Source organism: Calidris pugnax, unplaced genomic scaffold, assembly GCF_001431845.1.
Source record: "Calidris pugnax isolate Ruff unplaced genomic scaffold, ASM143184v1 scaffold127, whole genome shotgun sequence".
Lineage (NCBI taxonomy): Eukaryota > Metazoa > Chordata > Aves > Charadriiformes > Scolopacidae > Calidris > Calidris pugnax.
The window spans coordinates 3,059,501-3,076,555 of NW_015090883.1; the positions used below are offsets into that span (position 1 = coordinate 3,059,501).

At 40.3% G+C, this 17,055-nt stretch overlaps 1 protein-coding gene across 1 annotated transcript in view; it reads left to right on the plus strand.

Annotated features, from left to right (window-relative positions):
* The window catches only part of KCNK10 (potassium channel, two pore domain subfamily K, member 10), a 71,410-nt gene that overhangs the window by 16,073 nt on the left and 38,282 nt on the right, over window positions 1-17,055 (plus strand). Inside the window, exon 3 of the mRNA XM_014946994.1 lies at window positions 8,862-9,190. Coding sequence (XP_014802480.1) covers window positions 8,862-9,190 — 329 coding nt within the window. The remainder of the gene's footprint in view (window positions 1-8,861; window positions 9,191-17,055) is intronic.

The window sequence follows — 17,055 nt, forward strand, 5'->3', positions numbered from 1 at the left end:
TGAGTTTTTCCTTTCCCTGCTTTGAAAGCTCCTTTTGAGATGGATGCTTGAACTGCCATTCTTCTGTGCTTTAGAGAATTTACAATTAGAAATGGCAGCACCTTTCAGAAATACAATAAGTATAAAAATGGCATTCAGACCCTCCTCTCTCACTGTACTTTCTTGACTAAAATTAAATTAGCTTGTACGTACTTCTTTTCTATCTCTTTAGGGAGTCTAAGTTCAGAATTGCTGAAGTGAAATGATAGAATACCAGTGAGTCTTTCAACAGCCTCACAAAATCTGTTGCAAACAAAGAAAAGGGACATGGCATAGCTCAGATGAATGGTAATTGCATAGACTTTTTAATCTTTCACACACTTGTTAAACTGGATTAATAAGTAATTCAACCAGTCAAGTTTACCCAGTGCCCAATTTCTAACCATTTAACATCTGCAAGCAGATTGTGATTTTCTTATATTTTTAAAAATTGTCAGTCAGAGATATCACATTGTATTACTAGTTCTCCTTGATTGGGTAAGAGTGTATGCGCTTCCTGCCAGCATGAAATATTTAATGAATTTGACATTTAGCATTATGTGAAAATGTATGCTGCTAACATCCATTTTCTTAAATGTGTATAGAAAATGAGTGAAATGAAGTGCTTATATGTGGGAAGGAAAAATGAGAATGAAAGATGATAAAAACTGAAAAAAATCAAATCCACTCAACAAGACAAATGAATGTTTTTGTTCTATATTGACCCAGCTCCAGTAGAGAGTGACAAAAAGGCATTATTGTTGGAAGACCGCTCTCTGCAGCTAACTCATGTTCATCACTCTAGTTTAAGTTAATCTATACATTAATATTCTTGGGGCATAATTGTAATGGACTTAGGACGTTTTCACCAAAATCCATATGCACTCCATGACTGGTGAGACTTAGAGGAAGAACAGTGCTGTGTCCTCACCTTTATTGCCCCTATGCAACCTGTCTGTGGTGGGTTGACCTTGGCTGGCTGTCACATGCGAACCCAGCCACGCTCTCACTCCTCTTTCTTGACTGGAGAGGGGGAGAAAATAGGATGGAAAAGTTTGTGCATTGAGATAAAGACAGGGAGATCACTTAGTAATTACTGTCATGGGCAAAACAGACTTGACTTGCGGAAAATTAATTTAATTTATTGCCAGTTAAAATAGATTTGGATGGTGAGAAACAAAGACAAAGGTTAAAAGACCTTTATCCTTCTTCATTTTTTTCTTATGGCCAGCTTCACTTCTCCATTTCTGACTCCTCTTGCTCCTCCCCATCCCAAATGGTGTAAAGAGGATAGGAAATGGGGGGTAGTCCGGTAGTATGGACAGTAGAAATTGGGGAAGATTCCCATAAGATCGTTCCTTGGAAGAAACTGCTGTCAAACAGGAGTTACAATGTCCTTCAGAGGAAGGCAAGATTCATTCTGACGACTTACTGCATAGCTAAGTTCCTTGTCTGCCACTAAAGAAGCTCTCCAGGAACAGAGAAGAGGCTTAAGTTCCCCTTAGTTCTTCTGATCCCCAGTGCACCAGCACCACCACTCTGTGAAGACTCTCATAGATGGGAAGCTCTTTCTACAGAAAGACCTTAACTCAAACCACACTGATTTCTTAATTTCTACCATGTTCCAATTTAGGCTGTTTCAGATTCTTTATTTTTGCCTAAACTATAGTTTTCTAATGAAGAAGAACGAAAGCCACATTATAAAACAGTGGTGTTTTTTGTTTTCTCGTAACAACTGCATTCCAAATCAATTAAGCAGTTGGGGTATTCCAAGAGCTATTAATTAGTATGTTTCAATTATAACTGATGAAGCAGAATTATGTAGATTTTTTTGGAAACTTATCAAGATTCATAACTGTGAGCACTAGCAGGGAATATATGACAAATGATAGAAAAATTGCAGAAACCTTTTTTATATGACATTTTCCCCAAAGCTGCTGTCAGGGCTGGCAAAGCAATGGTTAGACATAATTCCCTCTGGTACATATTACTGATATTTCTCTCCCCACCAACAGAGAGAACTCAATACATGAACTTTTACTCTTATTTCACTAGCATTATCCTATAATAGGAAGCAAACAGTGACTTTGTTCCTTATGCAGTTTTGTAACCTAACATATTCCTCCCTTCTCCCCGCCCCACCCTGGGAAAGGAGCAATTGGGAGCAATCAGTGCTGCTTTCTTTCTAACAGCACATTCAATCTATTTTGTTTAATACATGTTGCCCTTTCTGCCTTTACCTGTCTCTCTCTTTCGGTACTTTGTTGAATGCCTCGCCGCTGATGACTGCATTTGCAGCAGGCTGCTGAGATGTTGCTGAAGTCAGCAGCGCTAATACTGCATTAGAGAATCCACTTCAGGGAAAACAACGTTGGATTTTAACCGGTGGGGTACTGCTGCAGTGAAAAGCTATATGCTCGCAGGCACTCTCTGCATTTTCCAAACAAACAATATTGTGTCAAGCTTTGCTTTCACCAACGGTAAATGTAATAGTGATGCTTCTCACTCCGCTGGCAGTTTGCAGCAAAACGCTGTACAAACAGTAGGGTGAAATTTCCCTTTTTTGTGGTTGAACACCTTGGGGATATGCAGGGGGACCAGGGCCAAACCGGTGTAAGACGTGTCAGCACTGAGAGCAGTTTTCTTGACCCATGGCTGTAAGGATGCCGTGGTCCCCAGGCAGCAGTGCTTATTATTGTGCCTCAATCCAGAACAACAGCCACAGGGATACTAGTTTTCTGCCCCATATGTAATCGTAGCCTGCAGGCAGGATTTTGTCTCCCATTTCTTGATCACAGCTGAAATGTCACCTGTTAATTAGCCCATATCATGCAAAGATGCTGCACAAACACAAAGGCAGACACAAGCATTGTCCACTGGGATTTTTGCTCTAAAAGCCAGACTTTCTAAGCCAGCGTCAGATTTTTGAATGCCCAGTGTGTAAAAATCCGACGTTCATTGTGTTGGTTAAATGGATGCTCTCTACTTTACAAAACCTGTTAAAAAATACAACAGACAGAGATGAGGAATGAGAGTGGGGAGGGGGCTGGAATAGCAAGGAAAGCAGGTGGTGGAAATAATTAGCCATGTCCTCATAGTGCAAAATTTTAATGGCTTAATGATTTTTTGGTTACACATGGACAGAAACTTTCACGTTTCATTACTTCCATCATGCATATAGCAACCACCCGCTTCCTGTTGGACATAAAAATTCCTTTCCTCCATAAACCCACATGTATTTTCTCTTTGTGACACATTCATAAGAAGTTCATGTGGCTGAGATCATAATCCACCAATTGCCTCAGCTCTTCCTCTAACGTACCTCTTATCCTTGCTCTGACTTCCAGGCACGGCCCTCCTATCTTAGCCCAGGCAGCCAGGAGCTGAAATCACTTTGGGGAGTCTGTGGGAAGGTTGTGAGATTGGAAGCAAATGCTAGATACCCATATCCCTCAGGAGCTTCTGTTTGGAGATGAGCCAGAGCCTTGGAGTGCAAGATCATACGTTATTGATGGGTGGGCTGCTCATTTTCCTGCCTTTCCACGCTGTTCAATCAGGAAGTCTTTTGATGTTAACTTCAGTGTGTGGCCATTTCAGAAGAGGGGTGGGGAACCCAAACAACAAGAATACTCTGTATTTTGTGAAAACAAAATAAATAATGCTCGTGCTAGGATGTTAAAACAACTATGGCCAGTGATGTCCCTTCATCCCTCAATCTTTTGTGATCCAGAAAATAAGCTAGATCCACCTACTTTTAGTGGCTGATTCAGGGAAGCTGTAGTGGACTTTGCTAGCATCTTTCCAAGCCTTGGTCTCTGTCCTGCAACTTCACACATTTGACAAAATATCATATTTCTAAATTACTTCAAGAGGAAATGCTGGTTTATTAGCTAGTACTACAGGAAGGCTGGACAAGTGCTGATAACCCAATGCAGAATCTTGTGAAAGCTGTACAGAGTGTGATTTGCTCATGAATTTTTGCAGTGCAACTGGACTGCCTGATAAGATTACTTTATAATTCGAACTAAACTTCTAATTTTAAGACAAAGATAAGGAACACTCCATGGGAAATTTGGAGTGCTTGACTATGTAAATGTTTGAAGAAAGCATAATTTCCTTTCTTTAAAAAAGCCTCCCATCATATTATGAGGATTTTTGAGAAACATACTGATACTTACCTTTGGATGCACTTCAAAGAATCTTTTTGCTTGAGCTGAAAGTACTTTGTTGTCTTATTTGGATGCTCCCACTAAAATGGGAGAGGAAATGTCCAGTTTTATTTTTGATCAACTCGGGTATTAAACTTAAATCCAGCTGCTGGGCTTATGAATGCATAAGTATGTATGGCCTCAATCTAATTCTATGCTGAATCCTGTGAAAGCAACACTTGTGTCAGATGTGTCAAGAATACCCTATTATACCCTCATTAAAATGTACATACATTTCTGTGTGCTCGTGTAACACGGAAACATGGAAGAAAATAAAATACTAAATAAGACAGTCCATTAAACCTGACTTACATTTCTTCACAGGTAAAAATTGTCACAGCGGTATCATACAGGAGGGTATGTTAATTTAAAAAAAAATTTATTTGGTTTGAAGCCATTTGAGAAACTCTCCTCTAAAACCAGATTTCTTGGGTATCTCCTATCTTCTTGGCATATTGAGTAAGATAATTGCCAGGATATAGGTCAGTGTGGCAAAGCCATGCTTAATGTTTTCATGGTCAGAAGCCAGTTGAACATCCTGTCAGCATTTTGGCTTATTTGAAGCTGTCCTTCTGTGGAGGCTGTACTTTAAGTCTCTCTGTTTGGAATTTTCCCTTTAAGGTAGAACTATTTTCACAGAGTCGTAACAGGTTATCTGGCCCACCCTGCTACTGTAAAGCAGGGCCAACTGTACCTAAATAGTTCTAGCAGAAATAACTCTAACCTGTTCTTAGAAACATAAATCTCCTACAGCAAAGTATACCTGCAGTAATAAAGGGCAATTCTTAACCTGAAGTGATGTCTTACGGTGCATCGTTTCAATAGCTCCAGTGTTTTCCATTACAGCACTTTGCTTAAGAATAGAATATTTCAGTTGGAACCTACAACGGTCATCTAGTCCAACTGCCAACTGCCTAACTTGGGTTAAGCTTTGCTCCAGTCTTCTTGAGAGTCAGTGAATAAGAGTTTTGATTCCTTAATTCTCATCACTATTAGCAGAAATCTCAGGTATTTAAGCTCCTTGCGTGTCAATGGGAGGCCTGACAGTACATCGAATGCAGGTAGTGCGGTACTCCTGGAGGTAAATAACTTTGGAGATCCTAACATTTTAATTTGACTTGTAACATCAATATATTCAGTTGCTTTATTTTGAAGCTTATCCAAACATACAGGAACTCACCTTTCTTTCCCCACTGGCATCCTCTTACTGGGGTAGGGCCTGCGTTGAAACACTGGTGTGTGTGTTTGAGGGTACTTGTTCCTTTGAGGTTACCTGTCTAATAATTTAGTGCATGCATGTGAATGGAGATTCATCGTTGCTTTCACTGAGGCAGATTAAGTCATAATTTAACAAACACACATGGATGAGACTCTGTTCTGGTAGGAGCCTGTTCTGACAGCAACTTGGTTTGAAAAAATGTGGATAAATAAAGCAGGGATTGTTCTGCATTTATTGTAAACATATCCTCTTCTCTTTTGCTCAGTGTTTGTCCTGAACTATAATCTAAACTAACTCTACAAATCCAAGAATTTATGTAGTCCTTCATTTTCTTAAGCACTTTCTGTATCTCTGCACATTGTTGAATTGCTACTGTAGTTCACCCTCTGATTTTAGTAAAACTAGATGTTAAAATTCTGTAAGTTTATATAGCTTTTATGGTTATATGTATGTTAAAAAATTGTACAGACACGGATTCTTGCAGGACACTTGTGTTAGAAAAGTAAGCGCTATTTTATGTTTTCCTAGTTGGTGAAACTGTGTTTTAAAGGCGAATGGTGGCACTTTGCTGAGAGCACAGTTTGATGGAGGCAGAGTTCCAATTGGAAATCAGACCTTCTGACTTCTTACCATGTGCTCCAGTCCATAACCCCACTCTTGTGTCGTAAAGAGTGCGGTAACTGCTAGACTTTAAGATTTTAAGCAGCCACAACTGCTGCTTGAAATCTCCCCTGACACATTGCTGGGGCGTTGGCTGCAGCTGTGCCTTCTGTACCGCCTCTGTATGGGTACTGTCTCTGTTACACAGCAGTTGCTCAACAAGCTGCTTTAGTAGAGTCTTCCTGTGTATTAATTTATAGCGTGCAAAATAAGTTAGGATCAACATTTCTACGTGTACGTAGAGTAACTATTACTAATAGCAGAACAGGAAAGACTTTAACACAGTTCTTGGAAAAGAGTTATCTTTTATTTTAGAGATAAGCAAGCCAAGCACAGTAATCCATTGAGCTGTTTAAGTGACACAATATTTATAAGAACATTTTACATTCCCTACCCTGAACTTCTTCATCTTCTTCTTAAATAAGTACAACACATTTTCCTTTGAAGACAGAATCAAACAGGCCATGATTTTACTGTAAAGCTGTTACTAACACTTCGCCAGAAATATGATTTGAATAAGAAACAACATTTATACTAGAAGAGGGGAAAAGAAAACTCCCAAAAGCTATTTTAACTCTACCAGCTCTTGAATTCCTTCCTCTTGACTTATTATTTGTGGAATGTCAGTGTCAGGCATCTTTCTTCATTGAAAGGCTCATCCAGCCTACACTGGACTGTGCCAATCAGGGTAAGGTGGATAGTTGTTTCAAAAAGCTGTAGCATGCTGTTTCTGTCACATGAATTCTGCTCTCTTCTTACCATGCGAGCCTCAGATCCTGGGACTGTTTTGCTGAGTAATCAGGCTTGCAGATTTTGTGTTGATTCACAAGATACACAGTAGTTATGGGGTCTAACTGATGTAAATTGATTGAATTCCATGGAATCCATGGAATTTGTGTTGCACTGATTTACATCAGCTGAGCCACTTCTGGGAATACTCAAATTTAATTAGTTTAGTTAGGAGACATTGTGAGTCAGATTTAGGATATTTGCCTATAGAGGAAGGGACGTTCTAGCTGCTTTATACAGCCTGTCTATTTTACATTTCTTCTGAATACTTTTGTGATATTTCCTGCTGAAACTCACTGTACCTATTACAATAATCTTTTCCTTTCAAGAGATTTAGAGAATGAAGTAATTGATCTCTTTTACAAAAAAATGTGACTTCTTTCTAATACTGCCACTCTTCTCCCTGTTGTCAGTTCTTATTCTTAGAATTTACGTGAAATATATGTAGAGGTAAGAGAAAGTGTCTTTTTAAGTTTGATGTTACTCTATCCTGGCTGATAAGTGTTGGGAACCATAATGACTTTTTGGTGGTCAAACTCACCCCCAGAGCATTGCAAAACTGAGATGATACACACAAAGGGGATCAACCACAGAGGCTTTTCCTCTCATCCTGGATTCTTCTATCTATTTAGTATCTGAAGCCTCCAAGTCATGTATGAAAACAAATATTAACTGTAAGTCTAAGGCAACTATAGGTTTCTGTAGTTTATTAGTTAGCAAGTAAACTGGAAACTCTATCCTCAAAGCACTACTTCAGAGGTGTATCACTGCTAGGAATATGGGACTGTAGTAAACGGCTGAGCTCTTGAATTATTCAGTATAATGAAATGGTTTCTATTGGGACAGAGTTGTAGCCCACTTCAAACTCAAGGTATGATCATGTTGTATGTTCAAAATGTATATAATCAGTTTACAATGCCACTCTGATCATATGTTGTCAATCCTTCTGCTTTAATTTCTGAGCAAAATAGCATAGACACTTTGGGAATAAGTTCAGAGAATGCAGCTAAAGTGACTCTATTTTAACTGTAATCTGATTTAAATCTTATATGAATAAATCAGTCTGGTTTCAAAGAAATTACAGGCCAGTGACAGCTGCACCCTGGTAAGATTACAGCAGGGATTTGGTTTAAAATGAATCCAGCATCTTTAAAGCCTGCGTGTGGTACCATTATACCAACGGATGCTGAGGAACCTGGCCTCATCCCACCATTGCTAACACCGGCAAGAGAAAGTGGGGCAGTGTGGTGCTGAGGCATTGGGGCCAGCTTGGATTTGGATGCCTTGGTAGCTTGACACAGTGGTCAGCCTCATAAGTCTGGCTGGGAGTCAGGGCTTATTAGCTCTGATGTACTGCTAGGCTCACGTGGGCTACACAGTGTTTCAGTCTCAAGCTGGGAGGTCCATCGTTGTGCTTGGCATGAGTGACTTTGACCTCAGATATGCTTTGGCTGAAGAATGATTTATGCTAAAATTTGTGAAGCTTCCAGGCTTTAAGAGTATTTTCAGAAGTGAAGGTTTTGTGAATCCGTGTGAATTAGAGTCCCATGATTCCCATGTGGAGAGACTATGGCCTATCATGATAGACTATGAGACTATAATGATTTAAGGAGATAAATCACTGCCAGGGTCCCTCTCATCAAACCCCACCTTGTGTAATTTATATCCTAACTAGTCAAAGTTTTCATGTTCTTATTGGATAAATGGTTTTCTGCATCCTTGGGAAATTTTTGCATATGCAACTGACCTGTCCAGTTCTAGAGGTAATGGTTGAAGTAAACTCTTGAGGTAGCTTGTGTATGGATGGAAAAAACACACGTGGAGCCTTCTAGATGAGAAGGCTTCTTTGTGAACAACGTGGTTTATGCGAGTCTTGAAAATGATATTTAGGAAAGTTCTATATGAAGATCAAGGTTATACTCTTAGGGATTTGGTTTTGAATGAGATTTTTTTACTTTGTGTTTCAGTGGCTGTTCCCTCACCAGTGCCAGCCTGTGAACCTGAGCCCAAGACCAACGGGCACTACCCAGCTCCACGACTCTCTGTTTCCTCCCGAGCCACTGTTGTTGCTACCATGGAAGCCCCTTCTCAAGGCCTGCAGACAGTCATGAAGTGGAAAACAGTGGTGGCCATCTTTGTCGTGGTGGTAGTTTACCTGGTGACGGGAGGACTCGTCTTCCGTGCCCTGGAGCAGCCCTTTGAAAGCAAGAAGAAGAACACAATTGCGCTAGAGAAGGCTGACTTTCTTCGGGAGCACGTTTGTGTAACCCAACTAGAGCTGGACACGCTGATTCAGGTAGGCCATTTGAAGAAGACAGTACTTCTTGGAAGTCAGGATAAACAGCCTGGTGATTCGTTGATCAGCTGAGTCAACAGGGGACAAAATTTTTCACAGAACCATCACCATCAGAAATAGAGGTTAAATGTATTCATTAGAATAATGAAAAATGTGTGCAAAGAAAATCAGAACTTGGTATCTGGAATAAATTTTTGTGAGATTTGCCAGAGATCTGCCCTTCATCTCTGTAAATTTTCAAATGATGTTAATGTCTCAATTCTTCCTCCAAAATTAAACACAGCAGTCATGACAGCAAACAGAAAATGACAGGTGGGAATTCCAAAATAAATAATTCAGCCAAGAATTCTGAACTTACTGCTGTATTAATTTACAGGTTGACTTCTGCAAATTTTAGGTAAATGAATGATGATGTAGTATACAATTAAAAATAGAAAATAATTGGCATTTAAGAATTACAGAAACTTCAGTCTGCTCTAGTAGGCAAAACCTTAGAAAAAATTTTGAAGGAAATAAAAATCAAGAATGTAGGTGTACATGGAAAATGTAATAACATGGTAGAAAGGTCTATCAAGGATAGAGTTATATTTCATTGATTAGAACTCTAGACAAGGAAAGTATTATGGATATTACAAGACTTCAGTAGTATATTTTCTGGGATCCCATATAGAAACCTATCACTTAATCTGAAGAAAATAGAGATTAGACAGGAAATGTGAGATACCTGAGGAATTTATTCCAAAGTTGAACTTCAACCTTATATTTCAGACCTGAATTTGTGTCTGGGCCTTCCAAGAGCACAATGAGTTTCCCTCTGGGGTGTCACACCAGAGTTCCTTTGGGATTTCAGGCTGTTTGAAAGAACACAGAGCTACCCGCTGGATTCTTGTGTCCATCCACCCAACTGTGTTATAAAACCCTTTCTATAAGTAAATCAAATTTATAAGCTTGGTATTTCTTTTAAGAAGCTGTAAAGGATTTTTGAAAAATACTAAAAGCAAGAAGCATGTATTCTCTTGTTGGGAATGTCACCATTAAAAGGTATGCAAAGTGCTTTCTTTTCTAGCAGAAAGCAGAACACATAATAGGTGCAACAAGCAAAGCATCTCAACAAGATGGGAGAGTCCTGCATACCAACTGCAGCACAAAGGTTTCTAAACAGCTCTTATATCTAGCCTAAGCTATGTACTAGTTTTAATTCTTTATTTTACACAACATTTTTCCTTCTTTCACCTCAAAAATACAAAACAGGCATACTGTGTCATTAGAAGGCAGATATTCTCCTGAGATTCTATTATGTCCTCAGGCATTGCGCTGTGTAACTGGAAATCATTTTGCAAAGGTAAATTAAATGGGTTTAGCAGCTTAGAATGTCTTAAGGCCAAGAGATGTGAAATATTGAAGCAGATTTGTCAATAAATAACAAGTTTCTGTGGATTCTTCTGTATTTATGGGGGTTAAACTGGCTCCAGGGATGTAGTTGGGTACATTGGTACAGAAAACTGATTGTAACTGACTTACACAGAAGAACAGTGAACCACTGCTTGGAGATAATGTCAGGGGGTTAATGTTGTGCTTTCATACCTTCATGTCGATGATCTCAAAAGTGACATCTCCCTGGATGGCACAATGCATTTCTGTGTTGCACCAAATGCTGCATCTGCCTTTCCAACAGTGACTTCAGACTGATGTGGCAGCCTCCGTGGGTCCTGGCTGCTGTGCTGTGTGCAGTCAGCACCTGGCTACCACTAAGGGACCTATTTATAATTAATGTTTTTTGACTACCTGAAAGCCTATAGATGAGCACAGATTGTATTCTCCAGAATGACTGTGTTGATTAATTTCACTGCTTTGGAGAATATGAAAAAAATACAGAAAGTGAGACCTTAGAACTGGCTTGTATCCTTTTACTGTAGGGGTGGCTCTGGAACAATCTTTTAAGGAGAAGAGGAAAGGAGTGTCATGGTCTTTACAAGGCTAATGATGGAAAAATTATCCCTTTTCCCCTTTGGAAAACCTATAAAGAAGATATACGGCATCGTATGAGGAAGCTGTTAAAATTTAGTGTGGATGAGACGTCCTTTCCAACTTGATCTCCAATAACCCATTGCAAATATTAGCACTGGTAGCACAGATGTGAATCGCTGAGTCCAGGCTGTGAAGTTTGTTGATAACCTTCAGAAGTAATATAGTGATGGAAGCAGTGCAAATCACTAGGAAGATTCAAAGTATTTTGAATTTGTATTTGTCTCTTGGGTTTTGGTTCAGGTCTGTCTAATACTAATACAGTGATAGGTAATTTTTTCTTAAGATAGCAAGTATTTCACCTGAAGTGGAAGTTCTTAATCGTAGATTGTTAAAGCCCGCTTCTGCTTCTGAAGACATTTGTTGCAGTGAAGCAAGTTCATTATTTAATGCCTGATGTGATCTACAATTTGGCACAATGGTGATTGCCAGAATAAGAAAATGACAAAATTGTGTGCTCTATCTCGACACCTTTGAGTTTTCAGAGTTAGAGAGAAGTGAAATCTAGAATATGCTAAAAGGCAATGAAATATCAGGTGCTTCAAGGACATTTAGCTGCACTGTACCCATTTGAACAAAGAGCATGAGGCAGTGGAACTCAAGTGACTGGACATACAGTTGAAAAGAAAAATAGCATTGGTAGTTACACCTGCTAACGTATTACAAAACTTTTGTATTGTTCCTATATGCCATAGCATAGGCTTATTAGTAGCTGGGGTCAAAAAGAACTCCTCTTGCCTTTGTAATAGCTCACACTTAGAGTGTATAATGGGGAGGTTATGCCTCTTGGAAAGATCAGATATTCTCTGTCATTAGGAGAGGCAGGCAGGAACACCATCAATGTCTTTTGGCAAAGTAATTCCTGTGGAGCTGATAAGGGTATTCATATTCTGTTTCTATGTAGCCTGTGCACTGTGTATGAGTAAAAACTTCTGTAATGAGCTCTGCTTTCATAATGAGCCCTGCACAATGACGTAAGATAGAGTGGCTTGCTACTGTAAGAAGTTACTTAGGTTATTGGTTGCTTCCTTCTTCCTTTTCCTTCAGGGTTTAATTTAGGAGTCTGAGTGATTATAGAATATAAAAAAAAAAAAAAAAAAAAAAAATCACCCACCTGGGAACTAAGTCGTATTATCAATGTCCACTAATGACTGCAGTAACTCATTAGAGTTAGCCTGTAAGCTGAAAAGGAAGCAGAGCTGGAATAAGGTTGTCAGGCTTTACTGGCTAATTATGTTAGTAAGAGTTCATATTTTGGATAGGCACATTTGATTAGTGTTCTGAACTGCTTTTGCCCTGAAGGTAAGCAAGAAAGGGAACATCCTGTAAAGATGTTTCAGTTTCAGCTGCTTGACTGGTTCACCAGTGTCATAAAGCCAGCTTGTCTTTTCAGGGCATTTCCTTGCAAAATGAAGAGAACTTGGATGACTTTCATGTGCTAGAAGAAAGCTCTAGATGGAGCAGAAAGTATTTTGAGTTAACTATGGGGAAGACTTGCCTGTTGCTGAAGACAGGAAAAGACTATTTGAATTGTAAAGAAAAACAATGGTAAATACCTGATTACTGAACCTTCTGCCTGTGCCTGTGGAGGTTGTTCTCTATATGTCTGAAGTTCCCTTCTGCTCTGATCTTTATTTTACCTTAGTCCCCCTAGAAAGATATGAAGAAAAAGATTCAGATCTCTTGGGTCCTGTCTAAGTTGGTGCAGGCACTCCAGTTTGTAACTTCAGTCCAGACATACTCCAGTCATATAGGGGACAACTGAGCCTAGGATGCTGCAGAAATCTGCAGCTGTCCTGTAGCTGTGTGGCTTCTAGAAGTTAGCTAAGAAGCTTGCAGGGAACTAAGCCCTTTGGAATTAGATCTCTGTGTGTGTCCCTTGTTGAATGCTCTAGGTCTGCCCTCAGACATAGTGTGTGCACGACTGTCAGATCACTGTAAGTGTAGGTAGATCCCTACCTGGTCCATTGCCACCTAAAGACCTTTATGGGATAGGCAGAAATATTTAAGGGATGGGCTTTCAGAGCTTATTAGTTTTGATTATACCTGGACAAAAATTGCTGGCCTTGGTCCTTAGAAAATGCTGTTGTGGAAAAGTGAATAAATGGGAATTCTTAATGAGCATCCCTTAGTCACTGTGTTGAGGCGTGGTGAGAATAAATAGAGAGGTAGGGAGTATAGAGAAAAGTTATTAGATAATAAGTCTTTAAAAGCTGCTTGATAATGAGAAGCATCCTAATAATCGTAATGGAGAAACCTCAGAGCATGAAAGGCATTTGAAACAACTTTTTGTATGCTTGATAGGAATCTGCTTGGAAAAGAATTGTATAGGGAAATAATCATTATTGGATTAACATGATCTGTGGAGAGGTATTAATGGAACTAGAAAAAAGATGACAAGAATTTTCCTTTCTTTTCTTATCAAATTCTTATCCTCGGTTACACATACAGTACATCCTTTGAGTAGCTTAGCACTCAAGATGCATATTAGGCTTGTCCTTGGAAAAGACTTGTCTTCTTCATGCCTGGGAACTTACTGGAGAAATTAAAGAAACATGAACAAGCGAAAGAGATAAAAGCATTTTTTTTTTCCCAGAGAAAGTAGAAAGTCTGTTTGGTTCCTGTCTCCTCATCAGCTGCACTAGCTCCCAGCTATCTTGGCGCCTGTGGGCACAGCTCTAGAATTTTCTTGATATAATTGTCTTAAGTAGTGATCAAGGTACCTAATACATTAGTGAGGGCTGACATGTATGTACTCACTCACCAAGGAGGATCAGACGTGAGTATCCGGGCCCTGTGAGGACCACATGAACCCCAGGGGACAGGGAGCTGGCAGCTGTGGACCCCACCACTGCCAGCCAGGGAGCATGGCTGGCTGAGGGCAGCCAGGGGCATCCCCTGGCCCAGGCACCTCCCTGGGGACACAGATGGGCTAAGGTTGGCCTGGGGTATCAGCCCCCAACTTGGTGGAGGCTGTTTCTGGACAGGGCAGGGCTGCAGGAAGCTGGAGCCTGACACTTGTTCAGCATCACTGGGGTAGGGACTGAGATGGTGAAACCCCAGTAGTTTCTATTTGGTATAAGGAGAATATAATTGATTTTATCCATAGAGACGAGATACTATTTTTATCTTATGTTGGGGAGGCAGAACTCTTGACACCTGGTGAGACAAGTTAGTGTTCACTGTACCTTTCTTTGGACTTCAAGTCCTATATGTTAACAACTAGACAGCCCAGGGTGGGCCCATGCCTCGTAGCCCTTAAATATTACTGCCTGAACGTCAACAGGCAGTATCAACAAATTGATAAAGCCTATTCCAGATTGAGATGGAGTCTGAACTTCACTCTCTTTGGGAATACAGGATTCAGTCATCCCAGTATCACTAAGTAAGCTGGGATTTTGCTCTGGGGTTTGCCTTCAGTTCTATGCAGATTCACCAGGCCATGTCCCTTGACTATAACCAAACTGATGACCCGTTACTTTTGACTATACTTCAACTATAAAAATACCTGAAACTGCTAGTTTGAAGTGTCTTAAATGTAGAAGGTTTGCCAACAGAGCAGTTAGCAAATTGGGTCTTTCCCTTCTCCAAGATACAACCTGAGGATGCAGCTCTTTGGGTCATGCTCCAAAGCCTGTCTGAAGTTTCACAGATGGGAAACTGCTGTAAAATTTCACAGTCTGTGTGAACTGGGAGGGTCTTGCCAGTGACAGTGTCCTTGTTTGAGTTTTGTGTCAAGTCTTCAGGATGCTGCTGCATAGGTGGACTTGTGGTGGTAGTAAGGCATCCTTTACCCATGCATGACCTAAAATTGCATATTTAAGTGCTGCTAACTGCAGGGCTGCTCTCCTCTTGTTGCTCACTTTCTATCTTCCATTGCTGTATGCAAAATGCTATGTATTAGGAGATAGCGTTGGGATAGTTGGATATTTATAAATGAATGAAGTCAGTCAAGCTTTAAAGAAAAAATGAATTTGTTCTGGATGAGAAGGGAGCCCGAGAAGCTCAAAGCTCCTTAAGGCAACAGGACGCTCCTTCACTTCAGGGTTTGGTTCTTGGCCCTAATAGACTTGCTAAACTGTCTAAACTCAAATGTGATTAAAGTGTTGTAATTAGCTTGCTGACATTCACACACTCAAGGGGAAGGCAAGCAGCATTCCTTGGCAGAAGTAACGTGCCGGGGTAGCTGACAGTGTGTCATGGCCTATTTAAACAAGCAACCTGTCCGTTACCCTGATTTATGATCTTCTGGGTAAACAAACAAATGATCTCTGCTTTCACACCACCTGCAATATGCCAGCGACTGGTACAGAAGCCCTTTCAAAGGGTTTGGTCTTAAGCACTTCCTTTCTCTATATCCCTGTTTCTTGAGATACGGGCAGGTGCTGAGGAACCCTGGCTTTCTGCCCACGTGAAATGCAACCAGTCCAGTCTGGAGCTTGCTCTTGCTGTAATTTCACAATCAGCTGAGCCTGCCATGTACCAGCTCTGCCGTTAAAAAAGGCTGTCCCGGACTGATGTTTTTAGACATACCTGGCCTCTGTTCTTGCCTGTGCACCTCTTCTCCCACTCCTTCTGTTTTTGGGGGTCAATGTGATGAATAAGTAACAACTGGAGAGCAGATCAGCTGAAATTAGCCGAGGAAAAAAAATGCAGCAGAGAAATATTTGTGATGATTAAGTCAGTTGGAAATATAGGCAAAAAATGAGTGAGGAAAAGTGCAAAATGGAAGGGGATGAAAAGAAAAAATGTGATAAATGAGGTGAATGAGGAGAAAAGTGTATCATTAAAGCTAGGGATATAAGAGGTGTTAAATGGATGTATTTAAAAGTCAGTGCTGAAATCACAAGAAAGTGTAAGGTGATAGAGAAAATCAGGAGAGAAATCATAGACATGAACAGGTGAGAAGCGGGGCAATAGTAAATAGAATGGTTAACCTTGCTTTGCACCTTGACTGTATAGAAAAAGGTGAAATAAAAAATCACAGTGATAAGTCAGAGGTAAAAGAGAAGTGGTTAAAGGAAACGGAACACAAAAAGTCAAAACAGACTTGTATTAATAGTTGGGAATTCTGTGTTGAACAAAGTCAAAGAAAGAGAGGATGTAAGAGGCAGCACTTTGCCTCTCTTGCTGAGCCCGGCAGTCAGCTCACTGAAATAACCAAGGCTAAAGGTGACAATATTTAGGAGGAGGAGCAAACGTCAAAGTGAGTGAGAAGGGGAAGATCTGGCAGTAGTGTGAGTAGCATGATAACAGCAACATGAAGTGGAGCTGGGACAGAACGGGAGAAAGGCAAAGAGCTGGAAATGGTAAGAGGCAGAAAGAGAGAAGCTTGCTTCCTTTGCATTGGCTTTATGGAAATTAATCTCAGTTGGGAACATTTGGGAAGGAGAGGTTTACTTTGAAAGGAAATAATTTTTGGTGCTATTCCAGAGTGGGGTCTGGATTTCTCTATGATGGGCAATAGGTTGCATGAGATCTACAAACAACTAGAGCACATGTACCAGAGGGCATCTCAAAAGTGAACTTAGAGCAATTCAGCTGAACGTGCCGCATGCTGATGAGAGATTTATTTCTGTGCTTTGGAGGCTGATGCATTCAGCTCTATCTTCCTTTGGACTGGGAAGCTGCAGTGAAAGGCAAACATGTATGACAGTGGCCTGGAAGCAGTATAGCTACCTCCGCTTCCATTCTGGATTTAATTCATTCAGGGTCTCTGTACCCTGCTATGTTTGTGGACATGGGATCATGTCCAGTGTCGCAACTGGCAAGTTCTAGCTGACCACAAAGGTGTTTCATGATGTTTCCATAGCCATCCTATTTGCTTATTTAAATTGGGA